Source organism: Gallus gallus, chromosome 23, assembly GCF_016699485.2.
Source record: "Gallus gallus isolate bGalGal1 chromosome 23, bGalGal1.mat.broiler.GRCg7b, whole genome shotgun sequence".
Lineage (NCBI taxonomy): Eukaryota > Metazoa > Chordata > Aves > Galliformes > Phasianidae > Gallus > Gallus gallus.
In genome coordinates this window covers 5092470-5118328 of record NC_052554.1, presented here as the reverse complement: position 1 = coordinate 5118328, position 25859 = coordinate 5092470, and the positions used below count along the sequence as shown (strand labels likewise).

General features: G+C 50.0%; 1 protein-coding gene across 4 annotated transcripts in view; it reads right to left on the bottom strand.

Annotated features, from left to right (window-relative positions):
- CSMD2 (CUB and Sushi multiple domains 2) overlaps positions 1–25859 on the bottom strand; it is a 232004-nt gene that overhangs the window by 94458 nt on the left and 111687 nt on the right. For 3 of the 4 annotated variants that reach the window (XM_040651777.2, XM_015297825.4, XM_046903587.1), the window contains 8 exons: positions 25596–25708; positions 18506–18688; positions 8541–8867; positions 6532–6726; positions 4347–4485; positions 3981–4168; positions 3414–3602; positions 3123–3239 (listed from right to left, as the gene is read on the bottom strand). In XM_040651777.2, the coding sequence (XP_040507711.1) occupies positions 3123–3239; positions 3414–3602; positions 3981–4168; positions 4347–4485; positions 6532–6726; positions 8541–8867; positions 18506–18688; positions 25596–25708 (1451 nt within the window). The remainder of the gene's footprint in view (positions 1–3122; positions 3240–3413; positions 3603–3980; positions 4169–4346; positions 4486–6531; positions 6727–8540; positions 8868–18505; positions 18689–25595; positions 25709–25859) is intronic. The other variant, XM_046903586.1, reaches the window with a different exon arrangement.

Here is a 25859-nt window from a genome sequence, read left to right as displayed (position 1 = left end):
TACTTCATCTGCTCCCCTCTGTGGAACTCCATAAAGGCAGGAAACTTTTAAACGTTCCCGAGCGTTTATTATCCGTCCCAGCAGTACAATTGATTCAAAGCTGATATGAACTGCTTTGGCGTGAAATCTCGGTGAGATGCAGGGAATACAAAATGCTGTAAGCGTTTCTTGTTTATCAACTGACAGTAGATTTATACCCGTGCCATTACAACACCCGATCTAAGGGAGAGAAATATCACACCCCCGCCATCAGCAGAGCTCAGTGCTTGGGGATGGGAGAGCAGCTCCCAATTTCAGGGCTTCAGAGATAAGGAACCCAACCACACACAGAAGAGCCCACCGAGGGCTGAGTAACTGCAGCCATAAGGGCTAATTACAAACTCGTCTTAAAGGACGCACAGCTCTGATTAAACCTCTGCACTGGTCTGCAATTTACCGTGGCACAAAAGAAATTATAGGGAAAAGAAATCACTTCGAAGTTCTGGGATGAAAAATAATGGTCTCTTTTTAAGCATTGAAACATCTTTAAAATTAAGTCGCTTTTATACCAAAATTATACAGCCCATGAGTCCATAAAGTCAATCTGCCTGCAGTCACACAAAAACAACTACTGGAACAACAAATGTGCTTCAATCAGGGGATTCGTGTGCTGCCCACATGAAGAAGTTCATGAAGACCTGGCAGCAAGCTGAGGGCAGTCTTTATGGTGCAGGCGGTTCCATTGGGTCAGCAGGAATGGCCAAAGCAAAACCCCAACACTACTGAGCCATCGTATGGGATAAGGGAACTCACAGCCACAGCAAGAAGAGTGAAGGACAACGGCAGTGGGTGATGCAAACACCTCCCCTGCCTGTTAGAGCTGCCGGAGCAGCACTGTTAACAGCCCTACGTTGAACCCATACCAGATTTACCCACATCTCCACCCACTGCCCCCATGGTCCAAGAACAGAGAACTGAAGGCCACGGCCAAAGCACACCGTGAGGACTCGGTAAGGGCACTGCGGATGGAGTCAGCCAAGATGGGGCTTTGGTTGTACTATTTTAACTGCCCATTCTGTCCTTCAGCAACTAAATTCATTCAGTTCCAGTGGATGCTGCCCTGACTTGGGATCATTCTGTCGACGTACTGGAGGAATGAGCAGAAACGCTGCAGGAATGCTGAGGAGGGCTGGGAGAAGCAATGCAGCAGCTGAACACAGCAATGGCTGGGCAAATTGGTCCTTAGGAAAAACAGAATGCCACTGCAAGAGACAGAATGTGTACGAGTGGGCACATACGTAGGCACACTTCCACCAGAACAGCCCAGCTAAAGGCATTTCATTGTGTTGACAAAGCTTTAGAGGAAAGGACTCCTTTCTTTGTTCCATGGCAGAGGAATGCAAACAGTCCCTGAACAACAGGAGTGTGAAGGAAGGCTCTCCTCACATGCAGCCTGCCCTCATGCCACCTCATTACAACTGTGCCGCATCCTTCGCGTGCCCTCTCCCCTCACCCTGACCTCTTTTATTTGGAGGGTTTGGAGGTTTCCTGCACCCAAGCAGTGCCTCCACGAAGCTCCCACAGCTAAAACTGAGCCCCACTTTCCCTGAGTGAGGCAAACACTGCCCGGCGTTGGATGGTCAGACCAATGCAGATTCTTTGGCCAATCCAGAACCGAGTGCCACCAAAGTGCTCTATGGGAAGTGCTGTTTCCTGTACTACTGCACGGGGCACAAAGAGTCCCTGGGGTTGTGTGGGCGTTCCCCCACTATCTGAAGATGCACAGTTCTTCAAGCCTTGCTTAGCTTGAGCAAAAGATCTTTTCTTCTGATATTAGCAAAAAAAAAACCCAAAGGTGCACAGGCTGTCAGAGTTGCACTTCTATATAAGAAAGAGTGTCAGTTTGCTGCATTGTGCTTAGCTTAGCAACAGGATAATGCAGTGCCTCGTCACAGAGCTGAATCCAAGGCAGAGTGGATTAATGAAGAGTGGATTGCTGCTACTCAACTGAATAGTTTTCACAGCATGCGATGGTTCCCTTAATGCACTGTGCTGTTCATTGACAAGTTTATTTGCTGTAATACAAATGGTATTGCAAAATTGGCTCATGATAGCTCCCGTTGTGCTGATATCCAGTATGAGACAGTTACATAACGGCGCATGAAGTTACATAAAGGCTCACCCTGGGTGCTTACCCCAAGAGGAGTCTGACTGTGTGATGAGTCCAAGAGTTGGACTCATGAATGATCCTTGTGGGTCCACTCCAACTCAGGATATTCTATGATTCTCTGTGACAAACACCACCCTTCTTTCCATACAGAATTTGTTCTCTCATTGTCACTGATACACTTCCCTGAATTTCTCCTCCAAGATACAAAATTGGCTTGAGATTGGACTAAACAGGCCCATGCATTGCCTCCAGGCTGCCAGCAGTCCTAGCTGGTGGAGCAATGAGAGCTGCAGAACTAGAGCAGACCTGACAGCCTGACTTCTGTCCCATGCTTGGAAATTATTTACTATGCACCTACACTTCTCCATCTGTAAAATGTTATACAGATATAGACCCAACACAGCAAAGAACATTATGGGTGACAGTACCACCGAGTACCAAATATTACTGCAGTCGTGTCAATGGCAGGACCACCATTCTCTTTGTCCTCTCTGTTTCAAAGAGTGTAAGAGATGTGACCACAAAGCCCTTTAGACACAATGTTGGAGTGACAGCAAGAATGACAGCTGGCCAAGCACATGGACACACAACAGCACTGCCTCCCTCTGACCAACCATCTTCCAACAGTTCCAAGCCCAACTCTAAAACACTGTAAGTTAAATCATGGTGGGACCAGAGATACATGGCTATCACACTGTGTTTGGGCACAGGGCTGGAGCTGGTGGCCAACAGCACAGCTTTAATGAAGATCTAACGATCTCACTTGCAAGGGAATGGATTTGGGTTGTGAGGTCAAGCAGGCAAGAACAAAACCATCTTTGGCACCATCCCCTTCCTGTACCAGCACGGTGGGTGCTGGTGGTTGGCGACCCTGCCCGGGGCAGGGAGGTTGAAACCAGCTGATCTTTGAGGTCCTTTTCAACCCAGGCCATTCTATGATGATTCTATGATGACGATTCTAAAGATTTCTCACCTTTTCCATGTGATGTTTCTATTGTCCACGTGCAGTTCAAGTTATTCGGATAAAAATCAGGAAAGCCTGGGGATAAGATAGTACCACTGGAGCCACGAATGTAACCTCCGCACAGAGCTGCAAAGAAGACAACAGCCAGTCAGCTCTCCTGAAGGTCCAAACAAAGCCCAGCCCATGAAAACCAAACTGAGCACACAGAACGAACACCACTGCAGATCTCCCAACTGCTGCACTGCCTCTGCAGTTCAGTGTTTGCCATCTCCTGCAGATGCTTCCTGCTGCACTCCTTACCCTCGCAGCTTGGCAGTGGTCTGCTCCACTGGAAGTTCGGCTCACACTCCAGGGCTTCGTTGTCACTCAGGGTGTAGCCCGAGTCACAGCTGAATGTCACCAACGCTCCCACGTAGAAATCATTCCCGTGGCGCTGCCCATTGACAGGGATGCCCGGATCCAAGCAGTGGTCAGATTGGAGCTTCACAGCTGTGGCAAACAAAGCCAAGGTGTAGTCATTAACGTGGGGGAAGGTTCACTCCTATGAGCTCACCCAAAGTCCTCCCGATCACCCCCAATGCAGGGGACGAAACGGGCAGAGGAACTGAGCTCTGCTTCCTTCCAAAATGCATTCTGTTTTCTTTCTAATAACATTCTGTAGATGCTAAAACAAAGACAGAAGAAAGCCTAATCAATCAAGATGATTGAAGAGCAGAAAGTGCCACTTGACTTGTAACAGCTTCACGTCCTCGAATCAGGGCAGTGGTGCGAACTGCCTGGCAAAGGGAAAAGCAAATCCAAGGGGTCTGTGATTGAGTCCATTGTGCTGCTGGAGAGGGCATAATTACGTGAACAACTTGCACTTACTTTCATATCGGATCTGAAAGCCAACGTCAGAGTGGCTTTTGTCAGTGGTGAAGAGGAGGTAGAGGTAGTTGCTGGTACTGATGAGGAACTGGGGCACCTGAGTCCCATCATAGACGCCTATCAGTGGGGAGGAGTAGGACCGGCCATCCCGCACTTCCAGGGTGTCATAATTCACCTCAGTCTTAAACCTGCAGGAGACACAGGAATGTGTCTGTGAAAAAGAACAACAGCACTGCTGACTTTGCTTTGTTGTAACTCCGAGTGTGCTCTAACGATGAGAAGGGAACACGGGCTATGGGACTACGTGCAGGCATGCAGATGTGGGATAATGGGGAAAAAGAGCTCTGAGAAATGCCCTCTGAGCACCTGTCAAATGTGATCTTGATGGGGTAGCCTGGCTGGGCCTCGATCACCCACGCACAGCTCAGGGAGTCCTTGTAGAAGCCAGGCCAGCCAGGGGACAGGATGGTGCCACTGGGAGACGTCAGGTGGCCCCCGCATGGAGCTGCAACGAGGAAAGGACACATTCAGGTGACAAACAGCACGGAAACCGCTGCAGGATCACAGCCACCCATCCCTGCCACACAACAGCTTTCACGCACTGCTGTTTCTCAGGTGTTAAAACCAACCAGAACCAGACTGCAAGAAATTGCCTTTTTTAAGTTCACGCTGACGAGCTGCAGCCTGCTGCTGTACCTGACCTTGTGCAGCAGCTCTGAGCAGACAGGGCATAATAATCATCATTAGATATAAACCCGAGGAAACCGCAAGGTCAGGCTGGATTTCAGCAGCTGCGGGTGCCAGGAAGGCTTTCATATCTGCGGGTAATTGAGTCATGTCTTTTCTGCCACGGGGGACATCACAAGACTGTGGCACTGATTCCGTGTTGAGGTCCCTTGCGCCAGCAGCAGAAGCTGAAGGCACAGCATTATCTTTTCTTGGAAAAGGACACCGATGGCCCAGAGGAGCAAAATCCTACAGCCTTACATTGCTACGGATTGTCCTCTGCAAAGTGCAGCAGCACAGACAGGTGTGTGTGCCCGGTGTGAGCCCTGCACCAGGGCTACGAAGTGTCACACTTGATGTGATGCTAAATGCCCACAGAAATCTGGGCCCAAAACCATCACTGCTGACCTGAGGGATGCCAAATAAGAGCCAGCTGATCTCCATTGGATCCCAACCAATGGAACAAGACACCCCAAAGCTACGTAACTTCTTGTCCAGACTTCCATGCATCTTTCAGCTCAACTCCTCGTCTTTGTTTCCCATTAATTACTCAAATCATAAACCTTACTTTAGATCCATAGGCTTCCTCCTTGGTTAAAAAGGTGATTAAAATGTACACTTAATTCAGTGCACACCAAAGAGGGAGTGAAAGAGATCACCACTGTGAGCACAGAGAGAAAAGCACAATTAATGCCATCAGGATGTCTGATGTTCTCAAGGCCTTCAAAGACAAACAGGGGTTGGAAATGCATTACTCAATGTATGTTTCCCTGCTGCACTCAGATACATAAACTTAGATACTCGTGGTTGTGATAGGAAAGGACACCCTCTGTCAAAACTACAGACATTTCATCGTCAGCTGCTTGTAAAAGAAAAATTATACAAGAAAATAAGTCCAGCTTCTCTCTCCATAAAATTTATTGAACGCAATCAATGCCTCTTATTTCAGTTTCCAAGACAATGGGCAGGATTGTGTGCTTTCTGCTGCTCATCCATTTGAACAACACACGACCAATTACCAAAATGATTTCTCAGCATTAGAGCACTCCTGTTATTCAAAGTGCTGTAAATACCAGTGCAGGGCATCGCTGCTCTGACAACACAGCACAGACAAAGACTTTTCACCTCTAATGAGCAATTTCTTTTTTTTCCAATTCTTTTCTATAATAGGAGATTTAAAGGACCCCAGAAAAGCTCAGAAATGTGTAATAAAGCCTTTAATTCAACCATGTCATTTCCCCCATTTCTGCCTTGGCTATCACGGCAGTAATGGCGAGGAGATGCAGACACAATTTATGGCTCCTGATTGCCAGAATCAATTAGAAGGGACTGATGGACCACAGCAAGAGACACGCTGAAGGTGTGCGCGTGGATGATGGCAGCAATGAGTTCACCAATCACAGGGAAGATCTGCACCTTTCGCTGCTTTCATTACATAAATATTATATAATGTATTTTACATGCACCAAAAACCAGGACAGGAGACATATCTCCACCTGTCTCCCATTCTCTGTTCTTTAATTCCCTTCGTGCCCAGAGGAGCGGGGAAGCTTTCAGTCATCGGTAAGTCAAAGCCTTCCATTACTGTTATTAGAAAAGCACCTGTTTAGGACGAGCTGAGCAAATCCAGTATCTCCATCATTCATTTTGCACCAACAGCAAGCAAATTAGAACTACTGAGCTCAGTGCTCGTTGGTTGTTGTGTGACTGGCGCTCCCTCCTAAGCAAGCTCTTCTGTGCAGACGATTCCCAACACAGCTGCACAAAGTCATGGCCACGACTGAGAAGCTGAGGCACAGAATGGACTCCCAGCTCTAAAGTTTACCTTCACATCGGAGCACGGCGTTGTTCCAGACCACGTTGCCTTCCTTCAGGATGCAGGTGATGGTCTCTGAGCCGTGGGTTCTGATGAAGCCCTCATCACAAAGGAAGGACACGGAGCTGCCGAGCTGCAGGCTGTCCCCAAAGCGCTTCCCATTCACGGGCACGCCGGGGTCCGGGCACTCATTGTGCCTAAATGCTGAGAGGCAAAGAGGAGAGGACAGTGAGCTTCCCAGCCCTGATGTAACAGTGATCAGGTCAGACCACACGTGAAGAATTGCTATTCCCACACCGTTTCTACGTGTGCAATTAGCACACGATCCTGCCCTTGGGATGCTGACCCTTCTCACAGTGCTGCAGCCGGGACCAGAAATGAGTGTGCAAACCACCTCATCTTAGCAACCATTCCCGTGTGAAAACGCATAAATACTCAAAATAGAGACAGATTAAAAAAAAAAAAGAGCTCTAAAAATACCGTAGTGCATGTGTGCACCTACATAGATGGGACATAAGTTACCCATTAAGCACACTGTGCGATCCGCTGCTATACGGTCCCCGGCCTTGTCACCATTACTGGGATAAAAGCAAGGACACAAAGCCATTACCTTTCTACATGTTGCAGAGTTAAGGATGGGATTGCACACACGCATTGCTCTGGTTAAAGGACTGCCCTTTTCCTGCAGCTACAGCTCAGCCAGCCAACCAACCAGAGAACGAGCCCATAGCCTTAACTTCCCATTAAGTGCGTAATTATGTACTGTATCTTGCAGGCTCAGAGGTGGTCTTCTGAGATGAACAATATATAAAAGATTAAAGCCTCCAGATTCATTACACCCACACGCTATCCGTTTCTTTAATGCATTTGCCCAAGCACAGTCCTGGATTCCCTACAAAGCATCCTCTCCCTTACAATAACGTGTTACCATACACTGCTGAAGGGGAAAACACGGGCTGAATCTCTGCCTTGTGCTCCTGGAACTTGTAGCAATATGTTGTCTCCTGTCTCCTATCTCAGAACAGCAAGGTGCCTGAGAAAAGGCTCAGCAGTTCCCTTTTGGCAGCTCAAGCAGTCAGAACACACAAACTCAAAGGGAGCTGCGTCATTTACAATAGCAAAAACACAACAAACCACCTTAAAAACGTCTTCATACAACGGGCAACCACAGCCCCCAGTGTGGGTATGGAGGGATCTGAACTGCCTCCTGCACTGCCAGCATCCATAGGAGAGCTCCTGACTTCACAGCACCCAGGGCTCAATCCTGGGCACGCAGCTCTGCCCCACGATGCTGTTCCACCTGATGAGCCCTTGGCTCTGTGTGGCCAAGGATTTCTTAAGACCTCTGAATTATTATTATTATTTTTTTTTAAATAGAGGATTTGCAATCATAACTGGAAAGGCTATTAATTTAGCGGTGCCACTAAAGGCTATTATAACAAAATCATTTATCAGTTCTGCTGAATAGGTTTAACAATGCTCTCTAGAAAATTATAGGACAATACGAGGATAAAATTACCACAGCATTCATCTGAGATTTGAAGACTGGACTTAAGTGAAGCCAAACGTCCCCGAGGAAGTTTCAGTGCTTTAGAATAGAACACAGAGCAACACGTTTCCTCCAGTGCTTAAAGCCCTGCATAGGGACTCAGCAAACAGCGATGGTGCTGATGGATGGACTGAGCCATCTGGGCCCCAACCGATGCATCTGCTGTCCACCCAGCGAGCAGCATGCAGGCAGAGGGGAGGCAGACAGCCCCTGGCACAGGGCGAGCTGGAGGCTGCTAGGATGCTCCATGGACAGATAACCTCAATTTACTGCTGGACAACACAGCCAGACAACACTTGTGCAACCAGCTCTGAGCACGGAACCAACCCTCTGTTACCCAACTGCACGCCAGACACGATCCCCAGTTTTCAGCCTCACTCTGGATTTGCAACGATTTTGGTACGGTCAGGCTTTTGCTTGAAATGAGAGTTTGGAGCTTGAAATGAAAAGCAAAGGACCGAGCTCTTACTGGTGAAGGTGATGTTGAAGCCTCTCTTCTCCATGGAGTGGTCGGTCTGGAACTCCAGCCTGGCAACGTGGCCGCTGCTGGTCAGCGAGGAGGGGATTTGGCTTCCTGAGAAGGTGCCCAGCACCGGAGACTCCGCGGTGCCGCCGTCCTTCACGGCTAGGAAATCAAACTGAGGCTCCACGTCAAAATCATTGAAAGCCAAATGAATTCGGCTCTCGGGTTTAGCTATGATCAACCAAACGCAGTGCAAGCTGCTCCCGTACTCTTCGGGGTAATTCGGCGACAGCACGATCCCAGACGGGGTGGTGAAGTTGAAAAAGCAGGAAACTGCAATGAGAAATCAGCATCACTCAGGCAGCTCAGCGCTCCCACTCGGTGCTGCCATGTCCCCCTGCTCCCGCGTGTCCCCCGGGCTCAGAGATTCCTGCAAACTCCCAACACAGCTCCCGAGGAGCGGTTACACAAAGGAAGGGCTCAGTGCTCCATTCACTGCTGCTTGTCAGTGATTTATTTGCATGGGGAAGAAGTGACTTCAGAGTGGCCCCCGGCCCCTGGTTTGGGCTGATGTGTGCAGCACTGCACCACGCACGGTGGAACGGGTTGGTTTTACTGCACAAAGGAAGCGCTGCTCAGAAAAGCGGGGATTTGGTGTTTTGCAGGAGAATTCTGCTGCACATCCCAGCAGAAAACCCTCCTGGAGAATCCAATGTGGAACTGCAGCCACTGCCAAATAAGAACATCAGCTTTAGGAGCAGCGATGGCTTCTGCTGTGAGTGCAGCTCAGCACAGCCGACTGCAGCCGCCATCCCGGGACCCGCAGGTGCTGCCCCGGCTGCAGGAGCTCAGGCAGCCCAAGGGCAGCATTGAGCTGCAGCTCCTTCCCAATGCAAACCAATCACTGACTTCTGCTGGGCCGCCAAAACGAGGCATCCAAGCAGACCGCCATTCCCATGGGAATCATTACAAGCAGTCATAAGCTGGAATTGAGGGGAAGAGTGCGTATGGAAGAAACAACTTCACGTCCCGAGAGTTTTCAATATATACTGTATTTCAGCATGACGAGGTCCATTAATTTGAACAACCAAGGCTGCATGTCCCTACTCAATGTCCTCTATGCCTCGTGTACGTGCGCTTTGCTCATCTCCTTCCCCACCACGCGCCCTTGGGGTGAAACCCATTACTTGGAACACAGACCTCACTCATTCCTGGCAAAAGGGCATCGCACAGAGGATGGGATTGGTTTCAGTTTGGCATTCATACAATTCTTTGGTTCAGTGCTCACCCTCCCTCTATTATTTTCCCTCCGTCTTCCCTCTGCGCTTAATGGTTTTGGATCAAATAGGATGGACGTTACCATGACGTTATCAAGGCTAAAAGCTACACAATCCATTTCCTGCTCTCAGTAACAAAGGGAACAGTTTAAAGAGAACACAAACTGCAAAACACCCTCAGGATTTTGGCTCTGCGCTGAAATATCAAGGGATGCTGTCAAATAATTCTGTCGGCGTAAGCTCGGGATCATCTGCCGACGAGCTCTTATTGCAAATAAATGCAGTCACACACAGAGATGTGAGCAGGAGGAGCCCCTCGCAGGTGTGAGGTTTCTCCTGCAAGTTTTTAAGTCCAAAGTGGTAAATGAGCATCCATGGGACGCACAGCAGCACAGGGCCAGCAGCGGTGCAGGCGCTGCAGTTGTGGCACAGTGCTGGGGAAACAACAGCAAAGAACCTGTCGACAAAAGAGAGGAGAGCAGAGAGAGAAGGACAGAAAATCAACCTCTGTCAGGTAACACAAGACGGCAGATTCAAAAAATAACAGACCCTTCCCCCCCACGCCTGCATGGCAGGGGAGCACATCACACTTCTGATGCTCTGTGCAGTACTGAGCGCGGCACAGAGCTGAGCTGCAGCCGGGATGAGGCAGAACCCCATGGGACCCCACATCCCAGCCCCTACTGGGGGGCACTCGGCCCTGGAGGACCACCAGCCCCACTGGCAGCTCGCCCTAAGGGACAGCCAATGCATGAGGTTCACCGCCAAAGCCGCACTACCTGCAACATGAAGGCATCACAGATTTATTTCAGGAAGAGGTTTTTTCTTTGGGATAAGGGGAAGGGGAGGGTTGGCACGGAGGGGTGCGGTCCCACTTCAGCCTCCCTTCTTTACCCAAACGCTCTGCCACCCAGACAGACACAGCAGCTGTCTAACAGTACATCAAGGACACCGAGAAGTGCCATCACAACAAAGGTGACAGCGGCCAGGAAGGCTGGAAGGCAGCTGAGCATTACCTGCCTCATGCTGCTCTGAGCATCTGTGACAGCCAGGAGCACTGTGCCCCCGAGCAGCGAGCTGTGGGGCCCTGACAGACACTCTGAGGTCAGTGGTGCTGCCACAGCCCATCCGTCAGCGAGTGAGGAATACCTGCAGCTCAGCAGCCCGGAGCTAAGAGATTTAAATTAATATTTATCACTGTTATTCTTAAATGTTATGAGAGCACATTTCATTACGTGCACAGCGCAGGTTCGAATTTACACTGACCTTTATCAATTATTATTACTGAGGAAGTAAGGCAAAAGCAATTAGAAAGATGCTTGTATTAAATACGGCAGAATAAATCACGGCAGATCTCAAACAGCGGACGGACCGCCCAAGAAAGCCAATGAGACCCACATCGTTAATGGATGAGCGTCAGATGTTTATTCATAGCGCTGCAAACTACCGACGCTCTGCCTTCCTTCAGAGCAGTGAGAAAGTGAAGAAGCTCTCCCCGTTTCTTGTTCTGAAAGCCAAGGGATGCATGGCTGTGCCCGGAGGGCTCTGCCCCACGGTCCCATGAGCAATGCTCAGCGCAACACAAAGCCTATCTGGCAATTATTCTCCAGCACAGCTGCTTGTTCCCGTGCTTTCAGCCTGGAGCTATTTCTGCACTGTCTGGTCACTCTAAGCACAACTCGCTTCTCTCTGCCTTCAGAAGCTGATGGCTGCTCGCCCCGCCATGAGAACCCAGGGCTGATGCTGAGGAGAGCACACACGGAAGGGGAAAGGCACCAGGTTCAGGAGCTGAAAACAAAGCAGGGAATCGCTGTAACGAGTTCAGTCTCCATGGAAACAGTACAAAAATCCCAACTTCTCTCTCAGCTTTCGGATATCGTTCCCACAGCCTGTGACCACTTGGGACAGAGCCTGAAGACAGGAACATACTTTCTGCTTTGCGTTTCGTTCTTAAGTAGCTCCCTCCTTGAGGCATAGCTTGATGATGGACTGGAAAAACAGGACCTCAGCGGGAGCCTGGTTAATAACCGATGGCTCACGTCGGGAAGCACACGTCCCCGATAGCTAACGGGGCTGGAAGCTCAGGGCAGCGGTTCCAGCTGTGAAGCAAAGTGCTTTACTTTCTGCATTTTCCTTTTTTTCTGTAGCTACTCCTTCAGTAAACACATCTGCATCACAATGCATTCTCCTCCTTCAACCCTGAGGCACCAGCGGGGCCAGTGGGAGGCGAGGGAACCGAGTCTGGAGCAAAGATTAACCAGAACATTTCTGTATTGCAGAGCAATGGGCTCCCCAGCCCGCTCTGATGGAGGAGCTGTCACTGCCAGCGTGTTGGCCAGGGGCAGGAGAGCAGGTATGCAGAAAAGCAAGAGAAACGGGCAGGCTCCGGGCACCAGAACCTGTGAAAAACATCACCAGCACACTTAAAATAGACCGCATAGAAGCCTCTGTGAACGCGGCAGGGAGTTACAATGCCAAAGCAGGTGTCGTTTCTACCCACTCGGCACAGGAGCAGTGACTGGGTGGGTTACTGGGAACAACGAAAGCTCTTCAGCTTACTGGGAGATGCTGAGTAGCATCGGGCCGTTTGCCCGCCAGGCTGTGTGCAGCCATCTGCTGATCAGGAGGAGCTCCAAGGCTTCTGCAGGAGGGTGGGATCCTTCTCTGGTGCCCCTGAATGTTTCAGAGGGAATGTGAACCAGGAGTGCTGGCAGTGGTCCTGCTACACACCTTTCCCTTGTTGCTCCTTTGGAGCTTAGCAGAGCATCCTTCCCCCGCTGCAGCACCAGGAGCCACCCGACAACGGCCATGTTTGTCTCCTGCAGGCCGGGTGCTGTGTGCACAGCAGGGCAGGATGTGGGTCTGCCTCCACAAAGCCCACATCTCTGCACACAGAGCGCCTGAAGGGCGGCTGCTGCAAGGCAAGGAAGGGCTCCGCGTGTGTGCAGCTACAGCACGGGCGGTGGTGGCTGCACGGCTGTGACAGATTGCAAGGTGAGCTGCGTGGGAAGCAGCACCATGAGCCTTACAGACGCATACATCGACGCCACCTGCAAACTGGAAATGTCCCACTGCAGCTTTCCCAAACATCAACCCCACGTGTAAAATATCAATGTCAAATAAGGCAGAAATGAGGAAACTTCTCTGCAGACTAAATTAAAGGCAGCAACATAACCCACATCCCACTCCTGTTTTCTGGGTATAGGAATAGGAGAAGGAGATAAAGATGACCTCCATGCTGATAAAAATCAGTAAGTGTAATTTCAGACTCGGACTCACGTTAAGAAAGACAATACATCACGCTGCGAACTGCAGTCAGGAATACGGACAGATGCCTTGGCACAGGACAGCTCATTTGCAGCAGCATGAAACCCTATCAGGGTAACAGCTCCGCTGGCTCCATCAGGAAAACAACAAGCAGGGCGACAGCCCAATGAAGTGCATCCTCCTGATGAGCGATGAGAGCACAGCTGGGGCCGGGCCCTGCCACGTGCAGGCTGCATCCCGCTGCAGCTGGAGAGCCCGCTGTGCTGCTGGAGCATCACCAGCCCAGCAGTCAGCAGGCTCAGCTTTCAGGCTGAAAGCACAGAAACGCAGCAGCCTCATCTCAGAGCATCCCTGCTGAACCAGGATGGCAGCACAAAAGAAAGCTCCCCGGGTCCCTACCAGACACCAGGAGAACGCAGAGCGCGGCAGGCACAGCAGGATGCTGGTGCTTCTGGCTCTTCAGCCACTCACAGATCCCAGTGACCACGAAGAGGGCAGGCTCTTGTTGGACCCAGGTGGAGCTTGGCTTTCCAATGGAAACAGAACAACCAAAGTGCTTCTCTGGCACAACTCTCTGGGAAGAGCAGAAGAGCTGCTGAGGAGAGCCTCATAATGTCATAGAGAGGGGAAAAGGAAAGTTCTCATATAGGCTACATCAAAGCAATGGATGGGGAGAGCGGGAGACAACAAGAAGGCTTTTCACTGTAATGAAGGCGCTTAAAGTGCATTTCTGCACTTAGACATATACGTCCACTTAGGCAAGAATTTAAACCTCCGTTCTTTGATAAACTGGGCCTGCAGTGCAGAAGCAGGACTTTGAGGGAATGTGACCTGCTTAACTTTAAGAACAGAATGGTCTTACATGGCTGCAAACGTGAAACAAGGTTCTTAACAAAAGCTACAAATCCCTCATGTATACAGAGATCACAGTAATCCTACTTTCATTTAATTTGCTTCACCCACTGCTGCAGAAAGAATGGGGCTCAGTGGCTCAGGGGAACAGCTTTAGATATAGACCATCTCAGCAGATTTGCTTCTTTGAACCCAGCTGAGGTGAATGGTGAGCAGAAGGCGTTAACGGGTCCTGAAAGATGCACATCTGTGCAGAGCTATGAGCCACCTCAGTGTGCAGCAGGACCCCTCCCTGCTGGGTTCTGAGCCGCACAGCTCTGCTGCAATGAGAGCAAACACATCATGGGAGGATGAGGTGACCCAACAGCTCCTCTCCCAACTTGTCTGGCAGAGGCACCTGGAGCATCCTTCATCATTTCAGGATCACTGTATCAGGGTCCTTCACAAAGGCATCAATTAGAAAAACAAAAACAAACAAACAAAAATTCATGGTAAAGCAGCATGGAAACGAAAACAATCCCTGCCCTTCTTCCAAAATCCACTATGAGCAACTGCATCTCCCAGCAGATAAACCAGCCCAGGGTTAGCCAGGGGAATAAAACCTGCTTACAGCAGGAGGGTGGAGCACACGGTGAGGCAACATACACTGCTGCAGCAGCACTGCATACAGAGCAATTAAGGATAACTGCAATATGAAGAACTCACACTGCATTGGGTTCCACTGCAAGAATGGGAACCTGCACTGCAGTTTAGAACAGTCTACAAAACCTTCCTTTGGGATGAAAACGTCTCAATTCCTTTAACAGAAAATTCTCCAGGATTTCAAATCAAAGAATAATTGGGCAATAGAAGAATCATTCTGGTCATCTTACCCACCCACCTATTATATAGTCCTTATTGCAGACTGCAAAGCGACTCCTCCTTCCTGTGGGCATCCAGAAAGGATTATCCCAACTCAACTCAGTGCTCAGGGATGGAGAACCCATCACTGCGCTGCTCCAAGGGTTAACTGCTCTCAGGGTTAAAATCTATCATTTTTAAAAGGCAAACTATGCTTTTAGCACTAACCTGAAACACACTGCTCTGCAAATTACCCTTCACAAGGAGACGGCACCGTGGGGTACTGCAAAAGGTGGGCAGGAAAACAAAGAGAAAGGAAGAAAGGAAATAACGACCAACTGGCAATTTAATTCAGAGCTAAATGGAAACCTTGTCAGGTGATACGAAGTGACACGGCTCTGTTCAGTACATTGCTGGGAAAACATAGGTGGCACTTTGCAGACAAAACCCAAATGCTTACAGCGAGCAGCACACACCAAAGCTTTGCTCCTCTGTGCTCTGTGCAAAGAGGAGCCCAGGTTATGCAGCAGGTATCACACGCTGAGAGGATCAGCAAAGTAGCTAAGAGGGAGATGGATTTTCTATTGCTGCGGAAGGACATCAGATGTTTGGGAAGCCTGGAAAAGTGCACAGCTTCCCAACGCCTCTGGAGATGGCTGTGCTGGCACTGCACTTCTGTGTGGATGGGATTGGGAAGGAAGCTGTGAAAGCAGCCTGAAACAGCACAGCCCAACCTATGGCCTCCCATTTCAATCCACACACACACACACACAGACACATCTGCATGCCCTCATTTATCCCCCGCCTTCACGCAGTCCCAAAGCAACACCAACCAAACACCCCTCGGGTCACTACAGAAACCTTCACCCCAGGTTTGCTCAACACACCACCATCATAACCCGCACTGTTTTCTTTCTCTGTGTCTTACATAACTTTAAAGCACTCGATGGGTCCACAGGGGGACAGCTGAGGATTTCCTTCTTTGGCTGCAGAAAGGCAGAGCGCAGCAGGGATGGCAGCTCTTCCCCTCCTCAGCAAGGAAACACATTTTGGTCACATGAAATGTTTTGTAGCAGTGCTTTCCACTGCAATATTTCACATAACGTTCAGAAAATGAGCTCTGCCCTGCTATACATGGGGATGTTCAAACAGCAATTGCAGCCGCTATTTGGAAGCTATGCTGCTATCACAACGCTCAGCTCCTGGCTACGTCTGTCCTGACTTCTATCACCGTTCTCACTGCAACGTCTGAACAACCCACAGCTCTCCCAGTAGCAGAAATTATGGGCTGGTTCCCCATTTGTAAACTTCATAACCTCCTCAGCCACACGTAACCGAAAACTTCAGCTTGAATATTACATCCCTTGCAAGTTCCTATCATCAGAGCAGGAACTTCAGTGCACACAGCACTGACCCAGAGAGCCACAGGAAGCAGAGCCCATATGCAGAGTGCACCCGTGGATGGATGATGCACTACAGAGGTGGTGCCAGAAGTCCTCAGAGCCCAGTGCAGCTGTTTTGAGCATCTCAGCTCATCAATCCAACCCCACCCAGCAGGACCAGCGATCCCTTGCTCAGTAAGGGTTTGGAAAGGACACGCAGCAAGGAGTCCTGCAAGGTTCTTCCAGTGACCCACACACTCACCCTGAGCAGGTAAGGGACGCAACGACAACAAAGAGGATGACGATGGAGGTGCTGTTATCACAAAGGCACAGAGTCACACATTAAGAACTCGCCACAATAGGCCAACGCACTGCTTAAATGGTTTGTGCTGCTTTGTCACCACAGCCCCAGGAAATGAGCTCTCCACAATAAATTCTGCCTGCTCACAAATCACTTGCTCAGGACAGCAGGATGCACCACGGCATGCTGTTTAATCTTCTGCATTTGTCGTGTGTTCGCAGGCAGTATCAGAAGCACTGAATTGTTTGCATATCCCAACCAGCAGCACATAAATCAGGTTAGCTTATTTTCCTGCCTGGTACCCAATACACCTAATGGCCTCCCAACATTTACAGAGAGCTGTCACCAATTCCACTCCAGATTTCGTGCCAGGATACACATTTTGTCGCGCCACCTCTTCTGATTCATGAACACATAGTGTGACACTATCTGCAATGAGCAAACTCGAAGGCAAGGGAGCAAAGGTGTAAGAAAGCAATGGAATACTTTTCCCACGACCTGCATGCTGCCACGTTGCTTCATGGATATCCAGCATTCTGAGGGTCACAGAGAACAGAACGCAATGACTGCTTCTTAACTAAAGGATGCATGCCTTTACTACGCTGCTGATCGTTGGCAATTGGAGTTTGGTTTGATGCCCTCTTTCAGTATTGACCTACATTAATAAACACCATCCTGCTTTGCTGGGAAATCTGCCCTACTGCTGCTATGAGAGCATCACCTCACCCTGTATGAACAACAGCTCTGGGCTCACCACAAACCATCAGCAGAAACCTCAGCCAAACGACCAGCTGTTAGGAATTGTTCTCCTAGGAAAGCAGTAGAACGTTCTGAAGCTAAGCACAGCAATGTCCTGACACCTCCCACCCCAAAGGCACCCCGGGAAGTCCATTTCCCCCATCAGCATCTCTAGCTGCTTTGCTTACTGAGAATACCAAGCAGCACGAGAGCCGTGGCACCTGGAAAAGTAAAAGCTCCACTGGTAATGGCTTCCCTCCCCCAGACAGATGCACACAAACACTCACAGCTCCAATCAGTTTGCAAAGAAAGGCGCTCACTTGAAAACTGATGCCCACAACTGCCCAGAGTGGGGATGCGGAGCCCCTGCAGCTCCCGAGGAGCCCAGATCCAGCCCTGCAGCCATACAGCTCAATCCCCCACGGGCTGTATGAGACCATTGGCACGGATCACGTTCTGCCACGCCACAAATGAGCCTTTTCCACTGCAGGGTCTGACAGCGGTGCATTTCCGTGCATGGTGAACACACCGTTCACAAAGTTCACGTTTCTGCTCACTATCCTTCTCCTCCCCACACTCTGTCCTTCTGCCTGTTGCCCAACTGAGTTTTCACTCCCTGTGTCTTTTGGTTACGTTCAGTCTCACTCCATGGGAGCGCAGCGCTTGTCCCAACCCACAACCCAGCCGAGCAGAGATGAGACACAAAGAAGAGTTTGCTCGTCGTCGGTCACAGAAAACACGGACAGCTTTGTGAGTTTTGGTAATGCTCAAACCAAGCACTGCTTCTGGATGAAGGTTCAGCCACTACAGCAATGCAGACTGCCCACTGCACCTTCAAAGGACGCGCGCCCATTAAAACCCAAGGGGGACTGTGCACATAACACCCGTTTGTACCTGGAAACGTCACCCTTAGGCACCACCGAGAGCACAACATCCCACTTCTGCTGAGAACTCATGCAACCAATTACAAACTGAGGTCCAGCAGCAGGGAGCCTGAATACCACCGGGTGCAAGGAAAGAAAATTAAATGGCCAAAAATAGAATTTAATTCAATAGGTCTTAAAGGTCGCTGTCGACGCCCCGTCTCGGCTACAAGAAGTGCCTCTTTCTCTCCAAAACGAAGCTGCAAACGCCGGGAGGGCAGTGGAGCGCAGGGCTGTGCCTGGGGGTGCTGACCCCAATCCTGCCCTGCTGGGAGCACTGAGCTACGGCTGCCTGCAGCTCTGCCATCCCAGCAGGGCTCACCGACAGCACCGACGTCACCGCCTCACCACACACTGAAAGCATCTCAGAGCCGCCTCCTCACTGACTTACAAACACAGACAGGTTTCTGAGCAGACCACTGGCTACTCTTTTGGCAGGTAATTGTTTTCTGGCCCTTCAGCTCAAAGGCGGGCTGGCACTCAAACTTCAAACTGTCCCCGTGGCGAAACGTGGACCCTTCTCTTCTGCCGTAGGCCGGAACGCCGGGATCCCCGCAGCTCCCCTGGTCGATCTCTGAAAGAAAGGACAACAGAAGCAGTGAGGGGACGGCTGTGACCCCAAGCAGTGCTGTGTGTCTGCCCACGTGTGCCTGGCAGCCACCGCGAGGCCCCCAATGAACACAGCCACCGCCACGGAGACCCGACCGCGCCGTGCTGCCAGGACTCGTGTTAAACCAGGGCTGCCATGGGCAGACCTGCAGCCTTCAGCCACGAGCGGGAGGGCACGGAGCGCTGCAGGGCTGCTGTCTGCTCTCTGCAATGCCCCCATCTCCCATTCCACCTCCACGTGCGCTCCCGAGGCTGACAACGCACACACAACGTGGCCCCAATGCCTTCCTGCAGCACGCCGCTCATCCCTCACCAATGCATCACCAATGCCAGCAGCTCCTCATTCCCTCGGAGCCCTCTCACTGCTCAGCACTGTTCATCTGCTTCACGCTCACCTCCCCTTGCAGCCTCCCCTGCTTTCCATCCCCACAACCTCTGATCAGCCTCGCTGTCTCCCCTCCCCGTTTTCAATTTCTTACACCAAATTGGAAACCTCTTTTATGACACTTCCTTTACAGAAGGAAATCGCATAATCCCAGATTTGCATGACTCCATCTAATATTCCAATTTGGTTTGAATAACAACGACGACCTCATTATTATGCTGACTTCAGGCAACTTAGATACAGGTGTATTATGAATAGAAGTCACGACGAGGCACCTCGCCTCTGCTACCGCTGCGTGCATCCTGAGCTAGAAGTCACTGCCAGGTAATGAAGCATCCCCAAAATAATTTAACATAAATTAATATTAATAGGAAAGTTGGTGCGAAGATTTCAGATTCTTCTGTCACAGAGAACAGTTTGCTGGGATTTGTGCATCCTGCTGCGGGCTCTGAGAGTCTGAACGCTGGAGGTTTGTATGTGCACGTGGGGGACAAAAGGTACAGCAGCTCGGGTGGCAAAGCAGCACTGAACTGCACACTACTCTGCCAAGTAAAAAGCAGCACAAAGTGCAAATCGTCGGAAGAAAACCGAGATTCAAAAGCCAGGAAACAGAAGCAGGACTGAAGGGCGGAATGCGTATCTTAGAGATGCACTGCTGTGACCTGACACAGACGCAGCACGATGATAACTTCTGCTGGAATTCAACAGCCCTTAGAAATGGACTCCTGTCGTGTCCCTCCTCTCCCCTCACGGTGCTGAGAGGCAGCAGCAATGGGTCCCTGCAGGCTCCTTCCCCCCATGGCACCGTGCTGCTGGCGGTGCACCATCCCTGTGCCCCTGGCTGCACAGAGCCCCGAGCCACAAAGCCTACGGAGCTCTGCCACCACGTTCCCAAGGGCGAGGGGCCATCCCACACCTGAATTCGGGCCCCAGTGCCTTCCCTGCAGGGCAGCAGCCATAGGAGCTGTGCAGAGATGCGCTGTGCTACGCAGCTCCAGCCACCGCATAGGCCAGCAAGCATTGCTACAAGTGTCCAGCATACTCAGTGCCTTTGTAAGATCAGGACATGCTCTGGCTAGCAGGTGCTCAGGAAAGAAATGCAGCCAAGCAGAGAAGGAAAATAACCGCCTTTTGAGCCTCTACTGAGAAAGAATAAAGGTAACAGAGGTGCTCTCGAGGTGCTGATTGAATGGGCTCCCCCAGTGCTGCTCTGCACACCGTGCAAACCCATCTGAGCATCTACACAGACAGAAAGCACCGATGTAAGAATGGCAGAGAGACGAAGGATCAGAGCTGACACGTTCCTCCACGTGTGATCTCACTGTCAACAGCACGCAAACAGAGCCAGCCCAGCTCCTTACATCGCAGAGGTCTGGAAATGGCATCTCTGCCCTGAGCAAACTCCCTGCTTCCTCCATCTCTGTTCATACATCATAAAATTCATGAGGTATTTGGCAGAGCTGGAATCCCAAAAATGAGTGATTTCAGAAATATCAAAACGTTACTTTGGGAAGATTGAAATGTTTCACCTGCAGAATGTTTCAGTGCAGCCGTTTCCCCATTAGAATAATAGAAGTCAAAACCAAACAAGAACATCCAAATCAAGTGTTTTGACACTATTTAAATGAAACAGGTTGAAATGAATCTTTCAAAATCCTCTCTCAAATATTACATTTTGGGCTCGGTTTTTGACAAAACAGTTGTTTCCATCAGATAATGGCTCAGCAGGAATTTCCCAGCTGCTCTCTGGGCTGTGTGTGGGTGCTGGGATGGGTGCTTTGCTCAGCACTGAGCAGCCCACAGCTTTGGGGACTCTGAGTGGGAACCTCGGCAGTGTGGGCAGTGCTGCCCCACAGCCAAAGCTCCATTTGGCAGCACTGGGCACTGCAGAACCCCACATCTCACCCACTGCGTTCTGGGGTGGCGCAGCATCTCTGCTCCCTCCTGACTCAGCTCTGTGGGAAATGGAGCATCTCAGAGATGCAGCGAGAGCAGCACTAGCAAAAATACATCATAGAATCACGTCATAGAATGGTCTGGGCTGAAAAGGACCACAGTGCTCATCCAGTTCCAACCCCCTGCTATGTGCAGGGTCAGCAACCAGCAGTCCAGGCTGCCCAGAGCCACATCCAGCCTGGCCTTGAATGCCTGCAGGGATGGGGCATCCACAGCCTCCTTGGGCAACCTGTTCAGTGTGTCACCACCATCCGTACAACGTGGGAATTGGGAGCACTTAGAAGATATACGTGAGGAAATGACACAAATATTAGCTTTGGTCTGAGAAACCCTTAAGAGTATACTTAGTCTTATACACACAGTTTTGCACCTATATTAACTTTGCTTAAACTAATGAAAGCTAATAGTGTTAGGAACCTATTTTTAACGAGCCAGGAGCAGGGAGTTTCTCTCGTCTAGCTCTTTGAGTTGATTCCAGCCATGAGAAAAAAAGGCTCTAATGAGGAAACAAGATGAGAAGGAGAGGATAAAGCAGGAAGGAGAGCCCCTTTCTTACTGCATTTCTGCCACATCCCTCCCATCCAAGCCACTGCTGAAGGGCGAATGCGGAGATGGACCCTCCAGGCTCAGTGAAGCCCCACGGTGTGATGTCAGATCCATCCCAACTGAGGTGAAGCTCAAGTCCAAGGGATGTGACCCGGGGAGCAGCTCAGGCCAATGCACCATCAGCTAAAAGCCCTCACGCCAGCCGGCTCAGCAGTGCTTTACGGCGTGAGTCAATACACTGAATGGAAACACGCAGTGGGAAACCAGCGCTGCTTCCTGAGTTCAGCACCAGCCTAAAGGAAGGCGTGAGGCAGTACAGAACCTACGAGCAGATACACAGCGGTGTGAGATGGCTGCAGCCACCCAGCAGTGAGGTGCAACCGCGTGTGAGGGCAGGGGGAAGGACATACGTGTGCCAACACCTTCATAAGCAGGTCGTCTGCCGGCGTCTACACAGAGTCCTGTATTTACATCTAATGCATATGCACAAAGAAACGTGGCAACCCAGCAAGCTCACCGACCCAACGCCTCGGGCAGCACCGATTTGATTAAAACCAGCAAGGTCAGGAGGGGAGACCTTCAGACTGCAGCTCCTGAGCCTCCGAGCAGCGCAGCGCTCCGTCTGAGCTGCAAAGCAGAGCTCCCCACAGCCAAACACTTCGTCAGCATCCCAGCAACAATAAATACTGTTTAATCATCCCCTGCCTGCAGCACACTGCCGCTCCACAACACAGACCTCAGTCAGCTCTACCCACACCAACGCAGTGCCAACTGCAACCCAAACCGCGTTCGTGCTTCTGAGGGCCTGCAAATGTAGCTCTAATCTGAGATTATTTTTGCCTTATGTTAAAAATACATAGAAATCATTTAAACATATGATTGCATCAACACCTGCTTTTCCTCCTTTTGCACGTTTTAATATTTTTCTTACAGTGAATCCTGGGTTACTGATTTTATTGTACACTACTGCTTGTGATAACCCCAAGCTCACCAGGAACAAACACTGCTCCCACACACCCCTTCAAGTCCACCAATGGGGAAAATAATTGCAAAAGGTCAACGCTTGAGATTCTCAGAAGTGCCCTTTGTCAACATGGGAGTGTGAACCCTGCCCAGTGAACCCCACATCTCTCAAGGAGTTTAGATCACATTACCTGGAGGAATGACTCAAGGAAAACCATGGGAGGGGATGGGAGCTCCCAGAGAGCTGTGCCAATGGCTGCGGAGCAGCAGCCTGCCCCAGGGGGAAGGCATTCTCTGAAGTTTAAAGGGAGAAGACCTGGGACCCCAGGAGGCTGCGAGCTCTCCCACAAGCCAGGCACTAAACAGCAGCATCGATCAGCCTGCTGCAGGTATGAGAAGGAAAGGAATTCTGCAGCAAAGTGGAGCTTAGTCCAGATTTCCTCTGACAAGCACTGCAAGTCCGAAACCATTGTTCACTATTATGAGAGAATGTCTGTTTAAAAGGATAAGCATGGCTGCGGTTGAGACATGGGAGATTTAGAGGTAATCTTCATGAACATTAATGAGCCAGATCCTCAGCTGGTAAAGACTGACACAGCTTAATTGAAAATCAATGCTGTCACACCGATCTGCACCAGCTGAACATGTGTTCCAAAAGAATCCAATCTTGCAGTGCAGATTTAGGAAAAACAGAACCCAGGTATCTTATGGTTTGTATATCCTTCCTTTACCCACAGATGAAGCAAAGCTCCCAGGTAGGCTCCCCACTGCCCAGGAACTCCACGTTAGGAATGGGATGGCACACTGCCCTCCTGAGCACGTCCCTTCCAGCAGGTCCTTAAAGCCGTGCACCAATAAGTCTCCCAGGTGTAACCACTTCAGCACCAGCAACAGGCTTTATGATTGCATTACACCTAAAAGGTACACTAAAACTTCCACGTTTTAGGATGCATGGCTATTTAAATGCACTCTATAAGCAATGCTCTGCTTTACTAGGAGGCAGATTTCGGTCCTGACTTTATATTGCTCCATTAGCTGTAATTTTCCCTCTCGCAGTTAGGAAGAAGTGTGCCTATAAAACTGGCACTGAAGGTTGTTAGTAAGTTAGGTATAATTTCATAATGTATTTGGCAAGTGCTAATTGCCTCTTACTTAAATGGATCTTGCTTTGCAACTCAAAGCATTTGCAAAAACGAAAAGAACTTTATGGGGTTGGCTGATTTGAGGTCAACTTAACCTCAGGGCAGGGCCAGGCAGACAGCTGTACTTCTGTTCATGCAGAAATCCATTCTGCAAGGTCACAGATCTGCTATACAGTGACTGCAAAGATGCCCAGGAAAAGAGAAAGGCCTTGAAGAACAGGCAACAACTCCTAATAGCTTGCTATAGATGAGGCCACCCGTAACATCTCAGCAAATCAGAGTGGGGAAAAGTCAACTTCTTTATAGATCCACAGCTCACAGAAGAAGAGCAGCATAAACCGAGACCCTGTAGCTTTCTGCACTGTGCTCCATGACTGTGCCCACATTGCCCTCTGGATGAGAGACACAAACGAGATCAGATCTGAAAGCAAAGCTGGGGAGTGCCTTCAGCCCCCCACAGCAGGCAGGTGGAGGTGCAGCAGCCGAAAATCAGTCACTGACAAATGTGGCAGAAACAGACATCAGAGTGCCTGCAGAAAGCAGGCTGCTACCATCACAGCCACTGAGACTGAAGTAGCACCATTAGATGCTCCTTGGACCATCAGGCTGGATTTGCCTTCTTTTTCTTTCATTCCCATCATCTTTTCTCTCTGTCTCTAATGACTTTCTGCTGACCTGGTCTTGCAATCCTGTAAATAGGATTCACAATAGGAGCACTGTGACCCAATCCCCCCTCCCAGGCTCTGCTCAGCCTGCTGGACGTGCTGGCATTTGGTCCGACCAGGTTTTCTAGTAGGTCAAGTCCCTTCAGGCTCCTCACCGATGCTGCTTTAGCATCAATCAGCAGCACTACGAGGGTCAGCTCCTGGCCCAGCACAATGTGACACTTCCCTGAAACACAGTAAGTCCAAAGGAAACCTTTTAAATATGAACGAATACTAATGTGCACTGAGGGCCCTTGAGAGAAAGAGTTTGATTTAAACCTCAATGCTGATATCAGCTGCTGCTACTCAGACCTCTCACCATCAGCCCCCACGTTCAGTTAAAGATCGCTATGCCTGCTTTTAGGCATCAGGGCTGACTGAGTGAAGTCATCCCTGGCATCAGCAGGTTTGGGACAAACCTGAAAATGCTTTGAAAAAGAATTCAAGACAACAACAGGCCCAAAAAGAAGACCCAAGTGTTCCTGTGCTGGAGGCTGCATCGTGGCAACGAGCTCATCATAGATAACAAGCTTCCCCTCTGCAGGTGTGAGCCCATCAGACAGAAACTCTTTGGAGCGCTGCTTGCAGAGGAAGCTGATGATCCATCGTGCTCACACAGTGTGAGACCACAAAAGATGCAAAACCCAGCAGCACCTCTGAACGGGGATCCAGGAAAAGCTTCAGCTAGAATCACTGCTCCATCACTTAGAATTAAGGAGTACTTTTTACTTTCTCTAACTTTGCGATAGCAGCAATAGAAGTTGATGGCAGAGTTCAGCATCCCCATCCTAATTCATTTCAAGAGTATTATAGAAGTCCCAGAATTAATTCTCCTCTCATTTGTAACACTCCAGATTAGCAGCTCAGACCGCTGAGCTATTGGCACCACTGATAACTCCATCTCATATCCTTGCAGTCTGCTGCAGATGTCATCACTCAGCTGAAGCTCAGCAACTCATCCAACACAGCAGACGAGAGGGCAATGAAACATTAACCATCCAGTCTGCTCTCATGGAAATGAAGTCACGGAAGCTGTTCTTATTGGAGCAAAGCCTCAATCTGAAGGGAAATTCTGAAGAGCCTCAGTGTGCGGAGAAGCTCCTTTCTCACAAGCAACCAAACCCAAATCTCATCTCCTTTTAGAAACAGATATATTCCGAGAGACACCTGAGTTACCTTCGTACGTTGCTTTGAATCCCAGCAGGTTACTGACACTGTCTGTCTGGAAGAGGAGCCACATCTGGTGCTGTGTGCTGACAATGAGGTCGGGGACTGTGGTGCCTGTCAAGCTGTACAAATAAATAAGAACATGTCAACAGTCTACATGCATCCTGAACCTCAGTTCTGCCACCAAAATACAGGTCACTCACACCCCTGTGGGACAGCATACAACCAGAACAACGCCACCACAGTAAGAACAGCCCCAAGACACAGCACTGT